At 42.2% G+C, this 26,854-nt stretch overlaps 1 protein-coding gene across 1 annotated transcript in view; it reads right to left on the minus strand.

The window, feature by feature from the left end:
* F13A1 (coagulation factor XIII A chain) overlaps positions 1-26,854 on the minus strand; it is a 162,388-nt gene that overhangs the window by 36,270 nt on the left and 99,264 nt on the right. The window contains exons 8-10 of the mRNA XM_035030792.1: positions 25,911-26,049; positions 9,541-9,644; positions 8,080-8,168 (exon numbers count right to left, since the gene is read on the minus strand). Of these exons, the coding sequence (XP_034886683.1) occupies positions 8,080-8,168; positions 9,541-9,644; positions 25,911-26,049 (332 nt within the window). The remainder of the gene's footprint in view (positions 1-8,079; positions 8,169-9,540; positions 9,645-25,910; positions 26,050-26,854) is intronic.

Below are 26,854 nucleotides of genomic sequence, written 5' to 3' on the forward strand. Positions count from 1 at the left end.
CTGAGGGCTGACCCCCCTAGAGTCTCTTGTTATATTCTTTATAACCACTTTCTTAGGATCCCATTTATTAGCATGGGAGCAGGTAGAAACATGAACTACAGTGTATTATCAGGAGCTCCAGCTGAAAACAGTCTCTGAGGTGTTCATGAAATGTTTTCCAAGCTACACATCCCTACTCTTTCAAATAGGGTGACAATAGTGTCTTCCTCACAGTGGTTGGCAAAATTAACTGAAATAGATGTCTGTAAATTTATCATAGTGCCTGGCATAGATCAAATGCTCTATAAATAATAATAATATCATAAATTAATAGTATTGCCGAGATGCTATAGTGCTATAGTCCTAGAGATGGACAAAATGCATTTAGTCACTGTTCTTGTAGGATTTACACTCTAGTAAGGGAGATTCTGTGCATTAGAATTACCTGGGGAACTTAAAAAAAAAAAATAGATGCCCAATTGAGGAGGTCTTGGGTGGGGCGCTAAGTCTATTATTATTATTATTATTATTTTAAATATTTTATTTATTTACTTGACAGAGAGAGAGAGTAGCAGAGGGAGCAGGAGCGGCAGACTCCCTGCCGAGCAGGGAGCCCGATGCGGGGCTCGATCCCAGGACCCTGAGATCATGACCTGAGCCAAAGGCAGACGCTTAACGGCTGAGCCACCCAGGCACCCCTAAGTCTATTATTTTTAAAAGAAGTTCTCAATTAATTCTATTGGACACCCAGACCTGAGACCCTGGCAATACAGTACAATAAGTCCCCGGGGTGGGGGGATGCTTAAGATACCACCAGAGCACCTGGGGCAGTGGGGCAGGGCAGGGTGGGGAGGGGCGGGAAGGTGACTAGGAAGTAACAGCCAAGTTGAAAACCGGAAAATGCATAGGAGTTAGCGAACTAAAGGATCTCATGTTAAGTGCTCTTACTAACCAACCAACCAACCAACCAACCAACAAAAGCTCACAAAAGAACACAAGGAAATTTCTGGAGGCCATGGCCATGTGTACTTCCTTCATTGTGGGGAAGATGTCACAGGTGTATGCATATGTACAAACTCATCAAGATGTATCTATTAAATGTGTGCAATATTTTACGTTAATCATACCCCAATAAAGCTAAAAAGAATAAAGCAAAGAAAAAAAAAATGGAGAGAGGAAGGCTGTGACAGGCAGAGGGACCGCCACAACCACAGGTCGGAGAGGGTGGGTCAGGGACACACTGGATTAGCAAGAACCTCGGGTTCTGATCTTGAATGTGTACTTTTGGAAGGCTACCTTATCCTCTCTGAACTTCAGTTCCTGTTTCTAGAAAATGAAAATAGTTATACTTCTTCTGCCAATTTCATAGTAACGCTTTAATGAGACAGCACCAAGCAAAATAGGATCTATGTGAGCATGACTTGTAAACTTTAAAACTGAGTAAAAATGTAATGGTTTTTATTAGGTAATGGGGGAACTTGATGATAAAGCCCTAACTTTCAAAGTTGAGGTTAAACAAAGCAACTTTTCTTTACTTTCTCACAAAATGTTCTGAATTTACATGGACTCTGACCTCTACTAAGGTGAAAGCAAGTAGTTGACATTCACTGAAGGGCCGCAAGGTTTCAGGGACACTTACAAATTATTTAATCTAAACCTCACAACAACAACCACCTGTGAGGTATGTATTATTATCCCTATTTTATAGATGAGGGTGCCAAGTGGGTTAAGAAGGGTCAGCAGAGTGTTTGTGGTCACATAGCTGGGAGCTGCTGGAGACTGAAACCCTGGGCTGGCCCATCGCCCATTCCCTGACCTTCACCTTGGGCTGGCCCATTCCCTGACCCTCACAGTGCATTGCCTCTCCCATACAACCCTACCGGACCACCAGCGCCGCCATGAGGTGGTAAGATGGTTTCATGCTTGGGGTGCAAGTGGTTCCATGCATGGGCCTCAGATATCTGAGGGGTGATAAATGGTGACCTCATTCTTTAGCAGAATAATCACAGCTTTGTGGCACTAGCCATAGGATGTGCAAGACCAAAATATGAATTTAGGAATTAGGATAGGCCATGACAGGGCAGACACCAGGGATATTTGTCATTTTGGGGAAAAAAAAATAAGTTAAGGAAACTTTAAAAGAGCTTCCTGAGACTTTTGGCTTTCCCTCTGGAGAAGGCCATGCGAGCACAAACAGCCTCCTCCTCTTGCAAATTAGAGCAACAATGCTGATAAATATCTTCTTAATAACAGCCCTTACAACAGTTTACAGTTTTCCAGGGAGACAAGGCTAAATATGAAAAGTGGCTAAATCGTCTCCCCTTGAGCATAGAGATTAGGAAATTTATGTGGGCTCAAATCTCAGGCCAGCCCAGCAGCACTGTCCCTTGTGGAGAGAGGAGAGGAGAAACCCACATATGAAATGGCTATTGCATATGTATGTTGTGGGGGTGTGGAGAGAAAGTATTCTTTCCAATCGACATTAGCAAGCTTTCTTTTCAGTTTCAGCCACCAGTGCAATGGTCCCCCATCTTGGCTGCGTATGAGCCACTGAGGGCTTAAAAGAGTAATGGTGACAGGCCCCCACCCAAGGCCAACTGCATGTCTGCGGTAGACAGTTGTAAGTGCAGGTGGTGCTGGACAGAATACTGGATCTGTACTGTGTGACTTTGGGCAAGTTACTCACTGTCTCTCAGCTTGGGTTTAATAATGCCATTCTTGCCGGGCAGAAACCTAGATCAGTACTGCTGGAGAAAGCCCTATGTTGAAGGCTAATTTCTTTTGAATGAAAAGGAGTCTTAGTGGCCGTCTTGTCCTACCCTACACTTGAGGGGACTGTGGTCACACAGGACCTGGGCATCCCAACATGAAATCTGGTGCTGGTTTCAGCACACCACAACTTTGCCCCTTTGTCAGACACAGGCACTTCTACTCAGCCTCTGCTGAGGTGCTTGCTGAGCCCTGGGGCTCAGCAAAGGTGGGCTGGGGCTGCAAGCTAAGGGTCCCCCTCTTGACAAAGTTCTGCACGTGCCCCTGGAATGTAAGCATATGTCTACTGCTGGCAGAAGCTATGCTCTTTACCACTAAGGATGGAAACTCTTTTTTCAGGATCCAGGAAGATTTGCTTTGTTCATTTGTTCCTAACTAGAGATAACTACAAAACAGGCTGTGCGGAGAAAGTGGTGCTCCTCTGAGAGCGCACGGAGGCAGTGCATGAACCTTCTGGTACAACTGCCATCCTTCTACTCTGTGCTTGCCAGGCCCCTGTGTGTGCTGTCTGCTGCTCTGTCCCTGTGCCTCGTCTCCCACCAGGACTGCCAGCACCTGAGGGCACCATCTGGATCCTAGCTCTCTGAGACTCAGTTCTTAGCAGGGTACTCTGCCTCCGCTTCTGTTTGCTTGCTTGCTTCATTCATCCATCCATCCTCATTCATTCAACAAGTATTTATTCATGACTACTTTGTGCCAGAACTTGTTTTCAGTGATGAGGATACATTCATGGAGCTTATATTCTAGAAAGGAGAGAAATAATAACACTAAGGCAAGTGTTGTGAGACAGGCCAGGAAGTGAGATTTTAGGTGGGGGTGGGGTGGGATGAGTGAAGACCTCTTTGAGGAGGTGACCTGAGCAGAGACTTGGATGCAAGGAGGGGTCAGATGTGCAAGGATGTGGTGGAGGGTAGGGGAGAGCTTTCCCAGCAAAAGGAACAGTATATATAAAGGTTCAGAAGCAAGAGTATGTTGGCATGTTGCCAGAAGAGCAAGGAAGTCAGTATGACTGGAGGGAAATGAGCAAGGAAGTCAGTATGACTGGAGGGAAATGAGCAAGGGAAGAGGTGGAAGGAAAGCCAGGAGCCAGATCACATAGAATCTTGTAAAGACTTGTGCTCAGTTTTATTGTAAGCGTTGTGGAAATCCATTAGAAGGTTGGGGGCAAGGGACTAATGTGTTTTATTTACATTTTTAAAGGATGATTCTGGTTAGACTGTGGAGAATAAACAGGAAAAGGGTCAGAGGAGGGAAGGGAGGTGGGCTAGGAATCAAGTTCATAGAGCTCAATGTTACACAGAGCTCAAAGGGTAATAATGGGCATCACAGACCTGGCTGGATGCATGCTCTCTTTAGAAGGTATTTCTGGCAAGATGCATGAAGATTAAGAAGAGAAGCCAACCTGATTCCAAAATCTTATACATTATTTGAATAAATGGATGAACTATTTTAGATCAGAATAGGAGTCCCCCAAAATGGGCTAAAAAGTGGTAGCAAAATAACGTTGAATTGAGAATGAAGTGTCTGTAGAGTTTGTATACAAAGAACCTCTGGCCCAGAGCAAGGGAAAGTGCTATGTAGCTTCTGAGCAATGGAGCAGTTACTGTGGCCCTGGGGGACCAGTCATCATTGCTGCAAAAATCAGCTCAGTGACAGGGAGGGAAGGAGGAGTGGGCATGTGCTCGAGTGTGCACGTGTGTGCAGGTTTGGGGTGGGCTGGTAGCAAGGGGAGGACAGAGCCAATGAGAGGAAGCTAAGATGGAAGAGAAGCAGCAACCCCCAAGCGCTCAGTGAACATGGGAACTCAGGAGAGGACTTCAGACCCTAGCACTCTTTTGCTCTCTCCTCCCCCCCACCTTTAGAAGCCAAAGGCCACCATTAGTTGGGGAGAGAAAAGGCAGATGGGCTTCCAGAATGGAGGTCCTCGTCATGGCGCTGAGGGCATGAGAAACAAGCTTCAAGCCCTGGAAGCTATCTAGAAATGTGAAGAATACATTTCGAAAATGGAGGAGGAGAGGAAAAGGGGCAGAGGTAGGATCCTTCCCATGTACATGCCTCTTTTTTTAATTTTTACTTTTTAATTTTTTAATTTGAGTCTAGTTGATACACAATGTTACATAAGTTTCAGGTGTACAACATAGTGATTCAAACTTCTCTATGCTATGCTCACGGCAAGTGTAGCTACCATCTGTCACCATACAACACTATGACAACATCATTGACTATATTCCCTATGCTGTGCCTTTCATCCCCGTGGCTTATTCTATAACTGGAAACCTGTATCCTCTGCTCCCCTTCACTTCTTATTTTGGATTTTGCTTTAACTAAAGGAGACCACGGCTCTGAGAAGATCAAAAAACGTCAGTGAACATGATGTTTAATCCAGCCCGGAAGTGAGTAAGGAATGACCAAGAAAGTCAGGGAGAGGCAAGAAAAGGCACACTGGGCTGCCTGCCTGGGGTGTGACAGGCAGGCTTACGCAGCCAGAGGATGGAGAAGGGAAGGGAGGATGCAGTCTGAACCTGAGTCATGGACACTCTCATTAAAGTTAAATACGGTGCCCCCCATGTGGTCCTACTTTGGGCACCCTTGAGAAAAGATTCCTCATACACTTTCAACAGCTTGGGCATCTCTTTTTTTTTTTTTTTTTTTATTTATTTGTGAGAGAATGAGAGACAGAGAGCATGAGAGGGAGGAGGGTCAGAGGGAGAAGCAGACTTCCTGCTGAGCAGGGAGCCCGATGCGGGACTCGATCCCGGGACTCCAGGATCATGACCTGAGCCGAAGGCAGTCGCTTAACCAACTGAGCCACCCAGGCGCCCTGGGCATCTCTTATAAATGGCTCAGCCCCGGGGTTCAGCCCCTGCCAAAGCAGCAAATCGTCCGCTCTGTCAGACAAGTCTGCAGTGGCTGAGAGAGGAGTAATTATAATCTGCGAATCCCGATGACATGCATAACACCCTGATCTATATTTAATAATAGCAAAAAGCGTTTGCATTAACAGCTATTAGGCAATTCACTCTTGGAGGGAGGTTGCTCCCTCTGTCTTTCTCTGCAGCAACAAAGCATAATAAAAATATAAAAACATGGCTCTGTGAATTTTAGAGTGATTTCCCATTAAGAGGTTCTCCTAGCATCATAAACTATCAGTTGGCAGCTGGGGAGGTTGGGATAAATCCCCAAATCCCGAAGTGAAATCGAGGGGGATGAAATTCGAAATACAGTCTGCCTTTCCCCCCCAGGCTTCTAGCAACTATAATGGTGGTCTCCGTGGAAGCAATACTATCCGCTTTGTGCGTTTCAAGCTCCCGATCTTGCTGTCTGAATATTCACACTTATTTTACTTCCTAAACATTTCCGGGTGCTGCCTCCTCCTTCCCGCCTCTTGCCATTTGGGGAGCTCAGGCCCCGCCCTCTCGGGTGGGTGTGGAGCAGATACAGCCTTCCCTCTGATCTCCCCCCTGCCCCCAGCTCAGGGCCACCCCTTTCAAGTCCCAGCTCCACGGGGCTCAAGTCCTCCTGTAAAGGAGTCCAGTTCCTTCTGCCTTCATCTTCTACGCCCCTGACACGTCACCTTTCCTGAGCCTGCAACAGCTTGTCATTTCCCACACACCCCATTCGGATGCTCAAATTGTCCCCTCTGCCTCAGATTCTTTCCTTCCTCTGGCTTCTTTCTTACCCACTTGGCCTGAATAACTACAGACTGTCCCTCAAGATGCAGTTCAGGCACTAACCCCTCCAGGGAGCCTCCCTGCCCCTCCCTCCATGTGCTCCCACAATGCTCTGCCCAGCCACACAGGTGTCATTATCCTCTGTCCTCATGTCACCCTCCCTCCCTGGATGGTGTCTTATGGCCTTTACTGTCCTACTCAGTTCCTGACCCGTGTTTCTCAATGAACGAATCTGTATGTATTAAATGCAGATCATTTACCACCTACATTGCTCATCTGACAATTAGTTCCACAGAGTCTCCTGTACTACTGTTATTTAACTTTTGATGTGCTATGTATTGCCACCTCCCATCAAGAATCTAATTTCTTTTTTTTTTTTTAAGATGTATTTATTTGAGAGTGAGAACACGAGGGGGAGGGGCAGAGGGAGAGAGAATCTCAAGCAGACTCCCGTTGAGCGCCGGAGCCTGTCCAGGGGCTCCGTCTCCCAAAACTAAGAGTCAGAGGTTTAACGGACTGGGCCACCCAGGCTCCCCAAGAATCTAGTTTCGTAAGGGTTCTGAGTTCCCCACAGGACAGTGCCTGCCACATATTTATAATAGGTATTTATTCATCCCAGAGTAGTAGTAGAGTGTGGTGGTTAATGTCATGAGCTTCAGTACCTGCCTGGCTTTAGATCTTAGCATGACTGTTTATTAGTTCAGTGAATGTGGAAAGGTTATTAACCATGCTGCCTCAATTTTCCTTTCTGTAAAATGGGAAGAATCATAATACCGATTTTAAAGGGTGGCTAACAGCCTCAAATGGTAGGCACAGTGATTACATGGTAAGAACTCTGTATACAACAGACATTACTTCAGTGTGTTTGTTGGTGAAACTATATTCTGGGTAAATCCTGCCTCTCAGCCTCTCACATATTTCTCTTCTCTCCACCCCCTGCCCTCAGCCTCCCAGCTCCCCAACCTTCTCCTTTACCAATACCTTTTATATTTAATTTGATTTTTAGAGATCTCCTTGGAGTATTCTCTAACTGCCTCATCTGCTCCTAGTCCCCATCCAAATCTTTCAGAATTTCAGACCCTTTACAAAAGTGTTCCCATCAACCCATGAAGTATGCTGCCTTCTAGCTGCCATTCCCTCCCCTCCCTATTTCAGCAGCTCTGCTTTCCCTCCCCGATGATGGAGGAAGGCCTGGAGTGGCAGGAAATGGGTTGCAGTTCCCAGACTAAGACCATGGCTGGGGTGTGTCTGGATTTTGTTTTTACGTGAACTGCTAGGTTAGTGTCAGTGAAGTAGTAAGCTCTGAAATTTCAATTCATGGACTGTCTCCACCAATTTTTAGTTGAGGGATTCATTTAGTCACTTAATTTCTCAGGAGCAGTTGATACCTATTTCGTGGGTGCGAAGAACTCAGCTAAGGTTAGTAACACAATTCCTTTTCAAGGAGAAAATCTCAAAACATCAAGGAAAGAAAAATGTTAAGTAAGAACTACATGTAGAATTAAGAGCCTGGAGGTTGGAATGATGTTTAGTCGACTTTGTAGACATGAAACATGTGCCATGGACTTGGGAAATTTAGAAGTAACAACCTGGTGTCTGATTTTTCAAGTATTAAGAGGTTGGGGAAGAAAGCGGCACTTCTCTCTGGCTTACTACTTACCTCTGCAAAAACAAAGGGTGCATCAAACTGGAAGCAAATATGGCCGTGCTTAATGGCTTGAACGGAGGCCGGGCCACACCGATACATCCCTGCATCACACAGAGGAAAGGGAAGCATGAGTCTGTCGTCTTCACTTCTGTCCAGATACAGATACAGACTTTGTAGGGGCAAGTGTTCCTGACTTCATCACTGATTAAGCCCACATGCTTCCCATGGCCGGAGATGGTGAATGACCAAGGTGTGTAATCAAGAGGGCTTTGTTGGAAATACATCCTCAAACCAAAATTGAAGCCATGAGAAGAATACAGGGCAGTCACTACGTCTCGGTCTGTTCTCCCACCTAGAACACATACTCCAGATGTTTGTTCTGAGGCTGAGCTGTTTGCTTCCAGAGGATTGATCCATTTACACAGGTCTCTGGAATGTTGGAGATGGTAATGTGTCCCCCCTGGTTGTGTTGTTGTTTGTTTTGATTTTTGTGTTTTGTTTTTGGACATCATGCCTGTACGTCAAGTATTAAATTGAGGAATTTGGACATTAACAACACATTGATTAATGCCCAGCATGCATTCCTGAAGTCAGTAGGCACATGATTACCTTTACAAAGTTCCTTACATTTTAACCAGCTATCTCTGGTTAATAAGAAATTAACTGCCATTAGTCATTTCTGACGTCTCCTCATGATACATAATTGAGAACACCAGAAAGTGTTGAACATTCTCCCTCAAAATCGAGCATAAATAAAGCATGAGTCTCTTATGAATAAGTTATGAATGTTTATGGATATATGGGTATATACACACACGTCAGTATCTCATATCAACACCTGAGGAAGTAAACATAATAAAAGCCACTGGCTTTTATCATCATATTAAAGAGAAATGGAGGCCTCTGATGTGATTCCATAAAAATCTGAGGGCAGTCATAGGTGCCATTCATTGCTTAGCATAGACTGCAAGTTAGATGATGAATATACCCACATACTTAGGTTTTGGAAGAAATCATACAACATAAAAAGAAATCAGGTTCTGGGAAAACAATAATTTAAAGGATGATCTGTAACTATTTTTTGAGTTCTTTATTTTCTCTACTGCCTTATATCTTATCACTGCATCACAGAGGGCCGAGGTGTATTTTAGAGCCTAGTAAAAGTGCCTACAAGGATATTTTTTTCTCTTGTCTTTGAAACTGCTTATCAAAGCAAGAGTAGATGAATTACATATGTTAAGTTTTATGCCTTTTTTTTTTTTTTTTTACCAGTTGTAGAAATAATCAGGGGAAAACTGACCATTGAAATGAAATTAAACTGATCGACAGGCTGTTAATACTGTACATGGGCCCAGGAAGCACACTTTCGATGTTGGTTCCCAATGGGAGTGTTGCCCACACATCAAATGCGATCCTAACAGCAAAATAAAGATCGCAGTGAAACGAGTTCCATGAGGGACGATGCAGTTTTACCATCACTGTTTTCTTGGGGGGTGCTGTCCACAGCTTGCCACCCTCCAAATCCAACGGGAAGATCAGGTCTTGTCATCCAGGCTTCATTCCAGCAGTGGTAGTTCCTGAGAAAACACCACCCCAGTGAGATTAAACTTCCCATCCCATTCAATGCCCCAAGAAATCAAAAGGTTGCCAGAATTCCTGTGAGTACGCTATCTACAAGTTGCTGGGATGGAATAAACCAAATTGAAGACTCCTGAGAGATATCCTGGACTTGAGTTTTCTGGGCAGATGCATTCCCACTGGCACCCCTGGAGGGCATCAGGTGGCTGGACATCTCTCTTCCCTGCTAATATCAGTTTCAAGGCCACCCAGCACATGAAACAGTTTTGTTCTTAACCATCTTCTGCTGCCTAATGAAACAAAATGTACTATGTGCTAGCAGGATAGAAAAGAAAAGTTAATTGAAACTGAAATACATATATCTTTGAATTTCTTTTATATTTATGTTTACATTTATGCATATTCGATTTATAAGAAGCAGATCTCTTGTAACAATTAAGCAATAGAATGCTTGTGTTTATGGGCTTAGGCTGTTGCCATAGAAACTATAATGTTAACTCCTGACTATAATTGTCTCTAATTTGTGGCAAATTTCCATTTGGTGTCCAACAAGAAGAAAAGGGTATCAGTGTGAGTGTCTCTTTACCCTTTATTAAAGGTGGGCAACCCACAACCTGAGGGCCACGCAAAACTTTTCAGAACATTGCATATGACCCTTGAGGCAAGAGCATGGAATAAAATGTCATCATGAATTGTATTATCATGTCCTTGGAAAGACCTGAAATTATATGACCTTACAGAAACCAATGAAAGCACATTAACCCATCTGCACTATAGAAAATATTCATATAGTAATAACGATTTAACGGTGGGGGGAGGTAGTTATAACAGTCTTTGTTTATAGCATGGATGAATTTCAGATCCAGCTACCATTCATCCTTTGCCTAAATGTCCTTCAATGTCAGGAATTCGTACATGTTCCCATCTCCGAGTTTGGCTCATCTTTGATTGGCTCAATTTGGAGGTATTAATTTCACTATGTACCCTTTTTGCACCAGGCTAGGTGCTGGCGATGTGGCGATGACTGATACATAGGTTCATGCCCACAAAGACCCTTGTGATTTAGGAGGAATGATGAAAAGGTAAACCAATTGTTACAAACATTTCATAGATTTGCTGTGAGGCTTAAACAAGATGATGGGAGTAAAGCACTTAGAAATAGGGCCTGGCATGTGATAAATGCTCAAAAATAGTAAGTCTCGGACTTTTTAAAATAATTCATAGAAGTGATGCAGTGGAAATTCATTTGGGGGTACACTGGGGTCTCAGTGGGAAAACCCTTAGGGAATGAGGACAAGTTTCACAGCAAAAGTGGTACTTGAGCTAAGTCCTGAGGAATGTGGGGGTTTAGAAAGTCAACAAGAGAAGTAAGAACAAAATTGTGGAGGCATGAAATAACCCACACGGTGTGTTTGGGGGACTGCACGCTGTTCGTTGTGGCGTGAGGACAGCGTGCTTGTGTATTTGTGTGCACGGGGGAGAAGGATGGCAGGTGAGGGTGGGCAGAGAATCACAAAACTGACAAATGCACAGCACTTACTGTGTTCCAGGCACTGTCCTAAAACTTTTATGTATATTAGCACAGATGATGTTCCCGTACCCTATTAGAAAGGTACTATTACTATCTCCAGATTGCATGGGAAGCACAGAGAGGTTAAGAATCTTGCCTGAGGTCACACACCTGGTTAGTGATAGAGCTTCAGGGCCCAAGCTCTTAAACAATGAACTATGCTGTAGGAGAGGATGAGACTGTGAGATCCTTTTATCTCAAATCAAACGATTGAGCTCTATTCTTGGGCAAGTTAAATTTGCAAATCTGTCTTTGTGGAAGTTGGGTGGGGAGGCAGGATGGGCCAAGGAACTGAGTTGACCTCCACCCCTGTGGGGAGGTCCAGGAGCCATCAGCGGGTACAGCACGTGGAGGTGAGAGAGCTGGATGAGTGCAGGAAGACTTTCGTGTTTCCAGGAGTATGATGGTTCCATTTACCAAGACTGAATGAAGGAGGAAGAGAAGACGGTTTGTGTTGGGAGGTGTGTGTTGGGTGGCTGACAAGTTCAATATTGGACGTGATGAACTCCAGAGCCAGTGAGAAACCCAGGAGACAAAACCCTAGAGACGTTTTTATATACCCATGAGACAGTCAGGGTTGGATGAGTTCCTGGCGTCTTCATGGATGGTGGAGGAAAATGGGGACAGAGCCAAACGAGGAGAGCATGGAAACAGAGGGATGCAGTGTAGGTTTCTCTCCTCAGAGTGATCTAGGTTGTGAAGGGAAAAAAAAGAAGATAGGGCCATGGCTAGAAGGTAATGCAACGCAGGCAAGAGTGTTTTGATTAGTTTCACATTAGGAGAGATTGTCATGCTTACAGAGGAAGAACCAGTGCAGGGAGTGGGAATAGAGAATAGAGAGATTGAATAAAAGGACACTCAACTCTCAAGAATGCAGGAGGATGAGGTTGACAGCCACACCACTCCTGGGTGTGGGGAGCGAGGCATTGTTTGCAGGGACAGGGAGGTGTAGGTGTAGATCAGGGTCAAGGTGTGGAGGTGTTGGACAGGAACATGAGGTTGGTTCCCACTTGAGAGCCTGTATCTTTCCTCTGAAGGAGGAAAGAAGGTCACTGTGAGTTTAAACATGATGGCTAGCTTCCCTCCAGAACAGTGAAAGTTACATGATTAGGCAGGGAGATCCAGGAAAACGGCAAGGAAACATTTGCAATCCAAATGGACATAGTCCTGCTTCCTACACAATCCGTGTAGGCAACCTGTGTTTAACAATCCTGGCTCTAGCTAGGATTTCACTGTTACACCACCACCCTAGATTAATAGGTGCCAGAACCTCCTTATTTAAAATCAAATATCCTGGACAGGGTTAGCCTTGAACAAGATAAACAAGCTTTGTATTTCAGATCTCAGAGAACTGAGTTTGGGGTTGGGCCTTAGTCAATAGGTAGAAAGCCAATGGCTGGGCTCCCAGGCTCGTCGTGAACAGAGTGGGAGGATGCTACCTCCAAAGCCATAGATTTTTTTTTTTTTTTTTTTAATCATGCCATTCTCTCTGCTCAAGAATGGCCAGGGAAAATGTGTCCTGGACCACTCATGCCATGAGGGTTCCCTTTTGTCTGGATGTTAAGTATTTCTGGGTACACATGCTTGTCTTTGATTTCAAGATCCCCTGTGAAAGGGGTTTAATATTTACAGACATTTCTGAATTCCATTTACCACAAGGTTGTCTGCAGATTGGGGAATATATATGCTTCCTGAAAGGTTACTTTAAAGTTTCTTTATCTAGATCTGTCATAGTCTTTCTGTTTTCATCTTGTAATTTTATTATGCATTCGTCGAGGGAGTGATTCACTTCTGGGGCTCTGTCTTGTTCACAATCACATTCCCAGTGCTAGAGTTAGGCCTTAGGAAGTGCTCAGAAAGTATTGCTTGATTGAAAGGCAAGGACAACTCCTAGCAAGTGTAGGACATCTCCAAGGCAGGTGTAATTAAACTTTCGTTTGTTTGTTTGTTATTAAGATTCATGGTTTTATATTTTCTCAGAGACTTCATTTGAAACTTGACTTCCCCCTATACGATCAAAATGTACAGTGTCACTTTAAAGGTAAAAGAAAAGTTAGAAACCTTCAAAGTGATCTAGTTTTCTTGTTGCTTCTTTCTAAAGAAGCAGTGTAGAAATTAAAATAAAGCCCCCATTTCATTGAGAGTTATTTAATCAAGTTGAAAATAACTTTTTTGAGGGAGCATAACGATGGAATGACAAGTGAAGAACACGTCTTTGCTTTATGTTACTTTTTTTTCCTGCAGTGACAGCTAGTGATTTCTAGAACTCCTTTCAAGGATGCTAATAACTCAGCAGAACTGGTGCAAAGGATCTGCAGAATCTTCACCAAAGGCAGAGCCTCCCTAGAAAAATAACACCATGCATTGCTGAGGGACCTTCAGAGAATGTCACAGCATTGGTTTGGTTTATCCTTTGGCTAAACCCTTTCCTTAGAACTTATGTGTAGCAAATAATCACACAGATGCAAAGACAGGTACTTCAGAATGTTCATCCTTGCATAATTTACAAGAAGGAAAAATCAGAAACTGTCCAATACGTGATTGTTTTGAAACACAAAACAGAACATTATTCAGCCATAAAAATGCAGATCTACATTTATTAGGCAGGAAATATGCTTATGGAATATTAAGTTTTAATATTAACACATTATTTAATAACACATACAACACAGTGTATGTGTTCATTGTGTATGTAGATAAGTGTGGAAGGCAGAATTCTAAATTGTATAATTTCCTCCCCTTGAATGTGGGTGAAATCTATGAATATGATGGTATATAACTCCTGTGATTATGTTACTTTACATGGCAAAGAGGATTTTGCACATGTAATTAAGATAATTAATCTGTGGACTCTGAGTTAATTAAAAGGGAGATAGCAAGGTGGGCCTGATCTAACCAGGTGAGCCCTTTAAATCTGGGTCTAGAGGTTAGGGACAGAGCAAGCTAGAGATTGGAAGCAGCAGAGATATCCTCCTACTGGCCCTGTAAAAGATGGAAGCTTCCATGAGTTCTACAGCTGCAAGGAACTGAATCCTTGCAAGAACCTAAATGAGTTTGAAAGAGAGCCCTGAACATCAGATGGGACCACAGCCTCAGCTAACATTTTGATTGCCATTATTTGAGACCCTGAGCAGAGGACCCAGTTAACCTGTGCCCAAACTCCTGATCCAGAGAAACTGATAATAGTTTTAGAGTGCTAAGTTTTTGGTAATGTGTTATGCAGCAATAAAAATGAGTACAATAGCAAAGAGACATATGAAAGGATACTTAAGAAGATGTTGGAAATGCTCTGAGGAGTTAGAAGATGGATGACTCTGACTTTTGTATTTTTTTTCTGCAATGTTTGAAAATTTTATAATAAACATGCACTAATTTCTACCCCCCCCCCACATAAGTGAACTATTTTTTATTAAAAGAAAAGAGAGCACAGTTAAAAATCTGCCCTGGTTTTAACCACTGGATAAGGTCACATCTGGAGTTGCAAGAGCCTGTGGGATGATGGAGAAGTAGACAGAGAACACAGCTGCAATCAAAATGGGCTTTGGGGCTCTGCATGCTAGATGTTCAAAGACAATAAAGTGGATAATATAAGCAAGGAGTCCTTTACTGCCTTAAACTTGGCTAACTGCTTAAATCCTCCACAGGGTCATCTCATTTGCAATTTGTCCAGGAATGTTTTCCTACAAGGGAACAAAGAGATTTGGGCTTGTAACCCTGTTTCTGCAGCTTTATTATGGCTCAAGGGGAAACACAAATAAGATTGAGTGAAAGCCCTCAAGGAAATGTGTTGGACCAACTTCAAGTGTAAACAAATCTTTGAATTCTTTTATTTTAAAAATGGTAGGGGGTGGAAGAAAGGTACTTAGCTATCTTGCAAATTGTGTGTTTGTGGCAGATGGGCACAGCCCCACTTCCCGGGCTGTTTTGATATACTTTCAATACAGGCAATGCTATTGGTGACAAAAATTACAGCACTCCCTGAAATTGTTGAGCTTTGGCCATTCCGGTGGTGGTGGGCATGGGGTGGTATGGGAGTTGTTGAAAGAAGTGGAGGCAAGTTGGTGGATTCTGAGGCTTTTCTAGCAAGACATTCCAAAGTGGAAATGAAAGCTTGGACCAAGAAAAAACTTGTCAATTAGGAAAGGTAATGAAGCAAAACAATGAAAAGGAATTATTCAGAGAAAGGGAGGCATGCTGGAGCAATCTTTTATGGAGCTGGGAGCTGGGAACACTACACTACTTCAGAATGCAGCTGTTCATTGTTAGGAACTGTTGGAATGCTGAAACCAGGAAAGGCATTTAAAGTCTCTCTGGGGTCATCAGTCAAGGGTTGGAGGTCCAATCAGGTGGAGACCCAGACAACCCTTCTGTAGAAACCAACTGCCCACCAAGAAAAAAAGAGAAGTAATGAAGGTATTTGTTTTTGCTTGTCCTTTGCAGGGAAGGAGTCCTCCAATGCTAATTGTGAAATCGGCTTAAGCACAGTCTTCTGTAGTATGAGAGACCCCAATCAGGGGGTTTGAAGTTGGGGGTGTGGGTGGAGATGTGATATTACTCCCAAAATGAAACTATGAGGTGTATTTATAGAAGAGGTGATAATCAAAATAATTAGTAACTGCTCAGACACAACCAACTGGAAATCGCAACCAATCAGAAAGGACACTCAGTCTAAATAAATGCTGTATGTTCCTACCTGTACATACTGGATAAATGCCAGCCCAGATGTATTCAACTACATATACTGTACCATAGTACCTAAGAAGCTTGTTTCCATTTACAAAGTTTTCTGGGAGTGTGTCTTTCCTTAGTCCTGAGCCTTTCCACTCTCTTCTTAAGCTTCCAGGTACTGATTTCTTGAATATTTATTAAGAACATTTTATAGCAGCCTTATTATAATGATTTTTTAAATTTTACTTTTTTCTCTTCTTTTGATAGCTTCCCCTCTTTTCATTATCTGTTTTACTTTTTAATTGTAGCATGAAAAAATGGCTAAGACAGAGAAGAGAAACAGTCAAGAGAAACTGTCACTAAGGAAGCCAAGACATTGGTTTACTAGACAAAGATTTTTAAATCAGGTATAATAAACAGGTTCAAATAACTAAAGAAAACTATCTGAGTAATATTTAATCAAACAGAAGATATCAATGAAAAGATAACAATTATGAAAAGGAATCAAACAGAAATTCTGGAGTTGAAATCTACAATAACTAGAATGAAAAATTCAAAAATTAACTAGTGGGTCTCAAAAGCAGATTGGAGTAGACACAAAGAAGAAAGAATTAGTGAACTTGAAGATAAGTAAATTGAAATGAAAAAAATATGAAGAAAAATGAACAGAGCCCCAGAGACATGTGGGATACCATCAAGAGTACCAGCATACTCATAGTGAAGGTCCCTGAAGGAAAGGAAAGAGAGAAAGGAGCAGAAAGAATATTTGAAAAAAATAATAGCTAAAAACTTTCCAAATTTGATGAGACATTGATATATACATCTGAGAAGTTAAATTTCAAAAAGGATAAACTCAAAGAGAGATATATACACCTAAATACCTCAGAGTCAAACTGTCAAAAGCTGAAAATAGAGAATTTTGAATACAGTATGAGAAAAGTGATTCATTGTGTACAGGAGTTCATCAATAGGATTAAAACTGACTACTTGTCAGAAACCATGGAAGCTAGAATCCAGTGGGATGATATATTCAAATTGCTGAAAGGAAAAGTTAAATAAGAAATGTATATCTAGCAAAAACTACCCTTCAAAAAAGAAGCAAAGGTAACTTACATAGAGAAATAGGCAAAAGAGTATATATAAATGTATATTTGTTTGAGTTCTTTCCCCCTCTGATTTTAAAGACAACTTCATAAAGCAGTAATTATAAAATTGTGTTGATGTGCTTATAATGTAGAAAGATGCAATCTGTATTACAATAACAGAACAAAAGGTAAGGGGAATGGGACAACGTTTTTGTATGCTTTTGAAATTAATTGGTATTAATATGAACTAAGTTGTTTCAAATGATGGTTTTAAATTGTAGTCCCCAGGGAAACTACTAAGGAAAAACCTAAAAAATATATTGTCAAAAGAAATAGAAAAAGAATTAAAATAGTATACTACAAAATATCTTTTTACTCAAAGTAAGAAAGTAATGGAGGGATGGGGAAGAAAAAAGACATAATGCATATAGAAAGGAAATAGCAAAATTGCAGCTATAAATCCTATTTATCAGTAATTACCTTAAATATTAGTAGACTAAGCACTCAAATCAAAAGGCAGAGATTGGCAAGATGGATAACAAAACTGTATGTTGTATCTAAGAGATGCACTTTATATTCAAAGATGCAAATAAGTTGAAAGTAAAAAGGTGGAAAACAAACTGTGCAAAAGAACCAAAAGATAACTGGAGCTCTATATTTATATCAGACAAAATAGACTTTATGACAAATATTGTTACTAGACACAAAGAAGGACATTTTTTAAAATTTAAATTCAATTAGCCAAGGTATAGTACATCACCCAGAAGCACATTTTATAATGATTAAAGGGTAATGATATTAGGAAAACAACAATCATTAACATATCTGCATCTAATAAGAGAGCCCCAAAATACACAAAATGCAAAACTGACAAAATGGAAGGGAAAAATAGTCAATTTAACAATTCAACCAGAGATGGGGAGTAGGGGGTAAGCAAAATGGGTGAAGGGGGTCAAAAGGTACAAATTTCCAGTTATTTGAAAGTTGGTAGATGAGATCTTAAAAGTCCTCATCTCACACACACACACACACACACACACACACACACACACACACATTTTGTAACTATGTATGGCAACAAATATTAGCTAGACTTACTGTGGTGATCATTTTGCAATATACACAAATAATCATTATATTGCACACCTGAGACTAATATAATATGTCAATTATACCTCAATAAAAATAAACAAACAAACAAAACAAAAATAATTTAACAAATAAAAGTTGGAGACTTCAATACTGCACTTTCAATAACAGAAAGAACAAGCAGGTGGAAGATTAGCAAGGAAATAGAAGACTAGAACAACACAATAAACCAACCAGACCTAATGGATGTCTATAAAATATCTCACCCAACAACAACAAGATATACATCTCTCAAGGGGAAATGGAACATTCTTTGGAATAGACCATATGTTAGGCCATAAAACAAATCTTAATATTTGATCCATTAACATTTAATCCAATTACTGATAAGTAGGATTTACATCTGCCACTTTGTAAATTCCTTGTTATACGTATTATGTTTTTTTCTTCCTCTATTCCTCATTACTTCCTTACTCTTTGTAAAAAGATGTTTTCTAATATACATTTTATTTCTTTTTCTGTTTCTTTTTACTATGTATTTTTCAGTTTTTCCTTAGTGGTTTCTCTGGGGGTTATAAGATTCTAACTGAGAACTCTAGTTCAGATTAATACCAACTTATTTTCAACTGCATGCAAAAACTTTGTTCCGTTCCCCCTGTCCTTTGTGCTATTAATTCAGATTGCATCTTTCTACATTACAAGCCCAGCAACACAATTTTATAATTACTGATATGTGCGTTATATTTCAATAAAGGTGTTATAAAAAAAAGTGGGCTCTAGGGTCAACCCCCCTTGGGTTTGTAATTCAGGCTCTGCCACTTATTGGCTGGTGACTGTGGTTAGGTTACTGTGTGCCTCAGTTTCTTCATCTATAAATGAGGACAATAATAGCAAGTATTCTAGAAAGTTGTTAAAAAGGTTAAATGAGTTACTACATGCCACCCACTTAGATCAGGACCTGGCACAATGAAAGCATTCCATAAGCATGAGCTATTTTGATTCTTTGGAGGTGGAAAATAACTTTTTCCATCCTTTCTTTAAGACTCTGGTATAGATTCAGAGTGTATATTCTTAGTTCTCTAGTGACAGAGCTCGTGATCTTGTTCTAGGGGATTTCCTCAAAAACAATTTGGCTGACAGTAATGCAGTTAACAAGATAATCTATACTTGAAAAGAAATATCTTTGGTAGATGTTCAGAACTGGTAACCTAGATGCATCACCGGTTAATTTTACAAACCCTTAAACATCTTTAAGCAGTTTGGTTCATATTCAGAAAATTTTCTCTACCTTTATATTTGGAATTCATTTTTGTATAATTCTTTTTTGCACATACAGGAATTAAAATTTAATATAATTTGACACCATGAAGGTCTAACTAGTTGGAACACACTGAGCATCTATAGCAAGGTACAAGATAGATTGATCTAAATTTCAAAAACATGCCTACAATGGTCAAACCTCTATGCCAAGTGCAGAGACTGCAATGAGAATTGGGATCAGTATTATACCCAGTGCTGGCCCCTAGGTGTGAAGGCTGTTTAATTTCCATTCTCAAACTTGCTTCAAAAGAGCTTTATTTATAGATTCAATGCTACCCACTGCAGCAGAGTTTTTTGCATTTGGAGTGAAAAAAATAAAACAATAACAACTGTACTCTTTCCAACAAGTACTGAAGGAAGTTGGATTTTTTTTTTTTAAAGAACCAGATCCACTGAGGCCAGAAATTACAACTACAAAATTTTTCTGTGGTGTGTGTTTGATTTTTGTTTTGTTTTTTGTTTTTCTTCTCTTGGGAGCTGATGGGAAGTCAATTTGCAAAGCAGCACCTATATGTGAATGGGCGGATCCTAGCTGGCCCTGTGCAGGTGAGCAGGTCTTCACACAGAGCGAGGGGTAGAACCTGCTGCATATGGGAGGAAAGGCCTTGTTGGAAGAAGAGCGAAATTTATTAAAAAATTTGGGGGAGCTCATTAAGACCAAACTCATACATTTATATAAGAGAAAATTAAGGTCCAGAGAAATCAAGCCATTTGCCCAAAGTGACCCAGCTAATCAGTGGCAGAGCTAATCATATTGTCTTGCACCATGGAGAGAGAGAGGGAGGGCAAAATTACAAGAATAATTTGACTTGATTTGGTGTTTTTCCATGATGCCCTGGGGAAAAACAAAATAAAATTGTGATTACTTTCCACGTGGATCACTGACTAATTTTTAGATAGTTGCAACATTGAGTTGAAACTGAGAAATACAAATTTGCTAGTTCACAATTATTAAAAAAAATTAAAATTGTAAAAGCCAGTTTAATCACCCCTACTTAATTTCAAATGAAAAGGCAATAAAAGGAAATAAAGACTTGCTAATTGTTGCGGTACTCATGGTTTTCACAATTATCTTTGATATCATATAAACTGTTTAAAACTCTGAGTTTCGATGTTTTCTACACCTGCCACTTGGCTAATCAACTGGAACTTGAGAGGCTGACCGGTCAGCTATGGGCCTGGGTGTACACACGTGTGTTCAGCCCACTTCTCCTCATCTCCTGAGTGCATGGGCAGCACATATGAGTGAGGGGCTTAGAAGCTGGACAAAAAGGAGTCACGGGGTCTCAAAAGCTGTTGGCTCCAAGAGGAAATCTGGACCACTGTTGGCTGTTGGACCCTCTAAAACTAAGAGTGAGGGGTGGGTTTGTCTTAAAGGACTCAGGGTTAGACAGTGCCTAGAAGGTAGAGAAGTAGGAGAGGTGGTGATAGGTGGAGGACGGGAAGGAAGGACGGAAGAATGCATCCCCACCCCTAAAGAGTATTAACTCCATCTGCTCCTCATTGAATGCACAGCCTGGGGGCATTAGCTTCTTCAGGAAGGTGGGCAAAGAGCCAGGAGTTCTTGATATAAAGGCAGGAGTGGCAAGGGGCTGGAAGGTGAGTTAGAACGAGTTTTGATATTCAACAACTGTGGTCATAAGAATAGAGGCTAACTCTGTATGAGCTTTCATTCCTTCCTGCTGGGTCCTTGAAGCAGATTGCTCTCTCTCAGGTTGTCTCATCTCAGGGCTTTTGACTTTTATAGATATACCCCTGAGTTTCATCTGTGGGCTAAGGTCACTTCCTGGGCATTCCGTCTGTGAACAGCACAACCAGAAGATTGCAGGGCGGATAATGGCTTTGAGTCCATGGCCACTTCCCATGTGAACAGCCTTTCCCTTTGCTCCCTTGGGCTTAGGATGGCAGCCCCTTCCCCTCATCTCCATGCCTCCTGGCTCATGTTACAACCTACCTTATATTTTTTATAGGGTTCTATATGTGATTGACTCACCCACAAACTAGCTCCTCAAGGGACGTGACTCTTATTTCTCTCTGAATCCTTAGAATCTGGTATTTGGACATAATAGTGCACAATAGTGTTTGTTGAATGAATTAAATGACATTTATTCAGTTAAATGAGCATCAAAAATTTTTTCCAACCAATTCCATTTATTAAGTCCTTGCTCTATGCCCTGCATCCTGTTACATGCTGGCAAAACAAACAAAACCAAATTAGATCAGACATTGCTCTCCCCCATGGGGGCTGCAGTCTGGTGGGGGCCAGCCAAGAGGTGGGCATAGTTCTTTCAGCCCAGAATCATCAAATCTGACTATATCCTCTACAGCAAAAATGACACAGGATAATGCTTTCATTTAGAAGGAGAAGAGCCTTTCACTGAAAAACCTTCATGACACTAATAAGTGCCACCATCCCTTTCTTTTGAAATTGTTTCCATTTCCACTGTGATAGTCATATAATGAGGTGATCAAACTGAGCTCTTTCTTGCAAGGTGAGGCCAAACCATCACTTTACCCCGTGCCCACGGAGTGAGCCGTGTTCTCCCTCCTCAATGAACCTTCATCTCCCTATTCACTGTTTGCACTGCAGCTAAACATTGTGCAAGCATCTTCATTAAACTGTCCGCAGTGATTCATAGTTGCCTTCCCCCAGAGGTTACACATAATTCAAAACCCATTGGCACACGGGGGACAGGCGGCTTAAATTGCTCCTTCCAGGATATGTTACCTTGCATTGGTCCACTCAGAATTTCATTTGCTACAGTGAGGTCCAATTACTCTGCCCAGCTGTGCCCTTCTAAGGTTCCTTGGCCCCTCCCTCTCCTGAATCTCTAAGAAGCAGCCTCTTCCCTCTGTGGGCATCCACAGTGTGTCCACTCTGCAAAATTGCCGCTCCCTGTGAGGTGAGGCACTCTCAGAGGGGAAATCCACCATGGAGGGACCTGAGGTGCCAAACCAGGAAGCAGGGACATAAGCAGTCAGCCCTCCATGGTCTTTGGTGCTAAAGGGAGAAGAGTCAGAGCATGGGCTGAAATCCATGCTTTGCACCCCCGCCCCCCATGGCCTTGGGGAGGGCCACGCATAGTATGCCCTTGAAAGCATTCTTGCGCTGGCTCTCTGAACTCTTTGTACTGGCTTACTTCTGCTTGGGCCACGCTGGACCTGGCCGAAGAGGATGCTTTCGGTCACGGTCATGGAGACCCAGCTGGACAAATTAATTCACCACAAACTGTGTACCATCAGGATACCTCAGTGTTAAAGAGATGGTAGAGGTACAAGACAGAGAAAGCAAGAAGTCATTCTCATGGTTGCCTTTAGAAAGAGAGGAGGAAGAGAGGAGGGGGCAGGGCGGGGAAGGCAAGAGCCATGCACAAACCAGGAGGGAGTTGGGGCGAGTTTGTCCAACTGGAGCCTGTGGAAGGAATTGAGTCTGGAGGCTTGGGGGAGGCCACTTGCTCCTGAGACCCCTGCTAGGAAATTCGTTAGGCCATGTGTTGTCAGCCATGCCGTGCTGGCTTCTCAATGGTCAGCTGATGCCCACCAAGTCCTCCCTGCCCTCACCTCAGCCTCTAGCCTTCTGCCCTGCCCCCTGCTTGCTCACCAAGCTATAGCTCAGGCCCCTCCTGCTTCTCATGCCTGGCTATTACTAATCTCATTAGCAGGCACCGAGGAGCATCCCCTCTGGGCCTAGCACTATGGTAAGTCCTTTACCTGTATTACCTCATTTAAATGTCACAGCTACCCCATCAGGAAATGGTTACCCTCATTCTACTGATGAAGAAACTAAAGCTCAGAGAGGTGAAGTCGTTTTCTCGAGGTCACACAGCAAGTAACCTTCAAAGCTAGAGCTTGTGTGGTGGTGTGGCCGTGGTGACCATGTACTGATTGATGTATCCAGGGAAAGCCCCCACTGGCTTTCTCAATCAGGGAGGGCCCTAGAGATTCTTTTGGTTTTACGGAACTTCTATAGTTTGTAGGGTCCACTAGTGTTTGCACTGGGGTGTGTGTGTGGGAGGGGAGACATAAACTTCTGCTTTTGTTTTAAAAATACCCCAAAGGTACAGAAATGGCATAGTCATCTTAGGACGTGGGACACCCCTCTTTTTTTCTGACTGCTTCAATGTGGTTAGGTTGATGGCAACATATTGCCTCCAAGAAATTCCAGCTGCGTGACTAATAATGAAGGCAATAATGACAGCTAACATTCATTAGGCACCTGTTATGCTCTGCTCTGGGCTGAGTGAAATAGGAAATTCTGTCATCTCTACTTTAAGAGAAGGAAAGAGGAACAGAGAGGTGATGCCTTGTCTAAGGTCACACAGCTGGTCAGTGGCAGAGCCAGGCTTTGGACTCAGACCTGACTGAGCCCTTTAATCTTTGTGTTCCATGGTCAGACGTGTCCCAAATTGAGTTCACGTCAGCCAGTTAGTGAGATGACAGTCACCATATGTTGTAAGCCCACTATGAGCCAAACAAGGGGAGGGAATAAGAGCCCAGGGCAATGGTCTGTTGGTGGAGCATGGGTGAGGCCCCCAGACCAGGGAACAGAGTCCCAGGGTGATGGGACATTTGTGGAAGGTAATGAGGGAGCAGCAGTTCACAGGGACAGGGAAAGGAATTCAGAGTAGGAAGCCGAAAGATGAGAGCGTTACCAAGAGCAAGATCGATCAGCTTCACAATTTGCTATCAATTTTGTTTAGGGCTTCATGGGGTTATTTGTTAGGGTGCCCATGGGGATTCATGGTGGAAGCATTTAGATTAAGGAATAGGGAGGAATAATTTCAAACTGCAGTTGGCTACCAAGGCATTAAGCATGTGTGTGTGTGCGCGCGCGCACGCGCGCGTGTGTGTGTGTAAGAAAAGGTGCACAGAACAGAATACCAAATAATTCTCATTTTGCTATTTTCTACTGTCACAACAGGCTTTTGGGGCAGCTATTTTGGTCTGTTTTTGTTATTCCATATACATGCTGGGCTGCTGTACTGTAATTCCAAGGGCTGAAATGATGCTTTAAATTGCTGTTCAATTTACAGAGGTGAGGTTTTGTCTTGCCTGTACTCTCTTGCTTACCATTGCTCAGCTCATTCCCTCCAAATGAACTGCACTATTTTTTATTCATAGTACCACTCTGCTGCTAGTTCCCCGATTTCCTTCTTTCCACATCCTCCAATGAGTGTGTTTACCAGTCCTGGCAAGTTAATACTGCTCCTACCACTGTGATCCATTCCTGTAACACGGGAGAGTTAAGGCACTTCTAACTTTTAATTTCTCTTCAAATGAGCTCGTAACTTCTTCCCATCCCCATTTGGATGCTTTTACAACTGACAGTCTTTTCACTTTATTACTTATAAAGAACAACCTTAGGTGACACACTTTTGGCTTGGATATTCCAACTAGTTCAGAGCCTGGCAATTTCCCTCACACAGACCTTCATAAATATCCCTTACGTTTGGGTTTTCTCCCCTCTTTTTAGAATATTGTTTTGGACTGAGTGGGTCCCATGGACATAGGAAATTTCTTTGGGATCTTAAACCCCCTGTAGCCAGCTTGTGGTGTAGCTGCTCAGGGCAATGAAAGAATGATGTGGTTGGTATTAGTGACAATTTCAACTTTACTCCCATTCCTATCTCTGTTTGAAAGATGAGGTCACAAACCACGGAGAACCACATCTTTACATTCAAAGAGCAATCCCAAGGGCACCTGGGTGGCTCACTCAGTTGAACATCTGACTCTGGATTTTGGCTCAGGTCATGATCTCAGGGTTGTGAGATCGAGCCCCAGGTGAGGCTCCACACTCAGCAGGGAGTCTGCTTAAGATTCTCTCTCTCTGCCCCTCCCCCAACTTGTGCACTCTCTTTCTCTCCCTCTTTCTCTAAAATAAATAAATAAATCTTTAAAAAAAGAGAACAATCTAATACTGCAAAGGCAAAAAAAAATTGTGGTTAATGGTCAGATGTACTTGTGTTTTATTCTCAGCTTATCAGATGTGTGACCTTGAGCAAATTACTTTAACCTCTCTGGGCCTCAGTTTCTTCCTCTGTAAATGGAGATACTAATAAGCACCCACATGATACAGCTGTTAAAAGAATAAAATACAAGCACGTACACAGAGACACTGGTACATAACATAGTAAGTGCTTAATAAATGTTGGCTATATTATTCCTGGAGTATTGACATAGAGAATACTCGGGTCCAATACCTCTGCCACTCACCATAATATTCTCATACTAAAGTAGAGAGGAACTAGAATGGGCTCTAGCCTAAAGGCATAGCTAAAACCATGACCCTTTTCAGTGGTTGCTGTTGTAATGCAATGATTGATCTTTATTACTAGAAACGGAAACTGCCTGTGCAGTAACAATTCTCATTCATTCGCTAAAAGCAATCTCTACCAATCAGACATTTCTGCCTATGGTATTGAACAGTCCTTAAAATAGAAGAGAAAGAAACATCAGACCCATTCTGTCTTGTGGTTAATGTGTATTGTCACTCTAATTTGATATCAGCAAGTGCCTTTGTAAATCAAACTCACCACACTGAATCCTTGGTGAGTTTGGAGTTCACGTTCCCATCTTCTTCCAGGAAGAAGTCCATTTGCAAATTGGCATTATTATCATGGGCTGAGAAGTAATTAGTAACGACTCTTGCTGGTATCCCAAGGCATCGCAAAACTGCAGGAAAGGACAGACCACAACAAAACCCATCACCAAAATTTAATAAATATATAGTGAACAATCCCTTATCATAAGGGACTTCCTTCTTTACCAAAAAGAAAAACCCTTTGCACGTGTTATCAGATGTTCCCTACTGAAGAAAGGGGACTATTGTCAAGCTTCAGGACTATGGAGTGAACCTTGCTGTGTGATCATTCAGAATAAATGGAATAAAAGTACTAAAATCCCAATAATGGGGTTCTAATTGTTTAGTTGCTAATCATAAAATCACTAAAGTAGTATTATTTTAGTCCATCTAATAGGACTATGTTCCTGAAAATAAAATTTTTTGAAAAACTCAGCTAGATTTTATTTATTTATTTGAGAGAGAGAGAGTGCACAAACCGGGGGAGGGGCAGAGAGAGAAAGAGAGGGACAAGCAGACTCCCCTGCTGAGTGGGGATCCTGATGCGGGGCTTGATCCCAGGACCCTGAGATCATGACCTGAGCCGAAGTCAGAGGCTTACCTGACTGAGCCACTCAGGTGCCCCAGAGAAAGATAAATACCATATGATTTCACTTGTATGTGGAATTTAAGAAACAAAACAGATGAACATAGGGGAACAGAAGGAAAAATAAAATAAGATGAAATCAGAGAGGGAGACAAACCAAAAAAGACACTGAACTCTAGGAAACAAACTGAGGGTTGCTGAAGGGGTGGTGGGTGGGGGGAAGGGATAACAGGGTGCTGGGCATTAAGGAGGGTGCTTGATGGAGTGAGCACTGGGTATTATATGCAACTGATGAATTACTAAATTCTACC

Source organism: Mirounga leonina, unplaced genomic scaffold (genome assembly GCF_011800145.1).
Source record: "Mirounga leonina isolate KUSES-001 unplaced genomic scaffold, KU_Mleo_1.0 Mir_366, whole genome shotgun sequence".
Lineage (NCBI taxonomy): Eukaryota > Metazoa > Chordata > Mammalia > Carnivora > Phocidae > Mirounga > Mirounga leonina.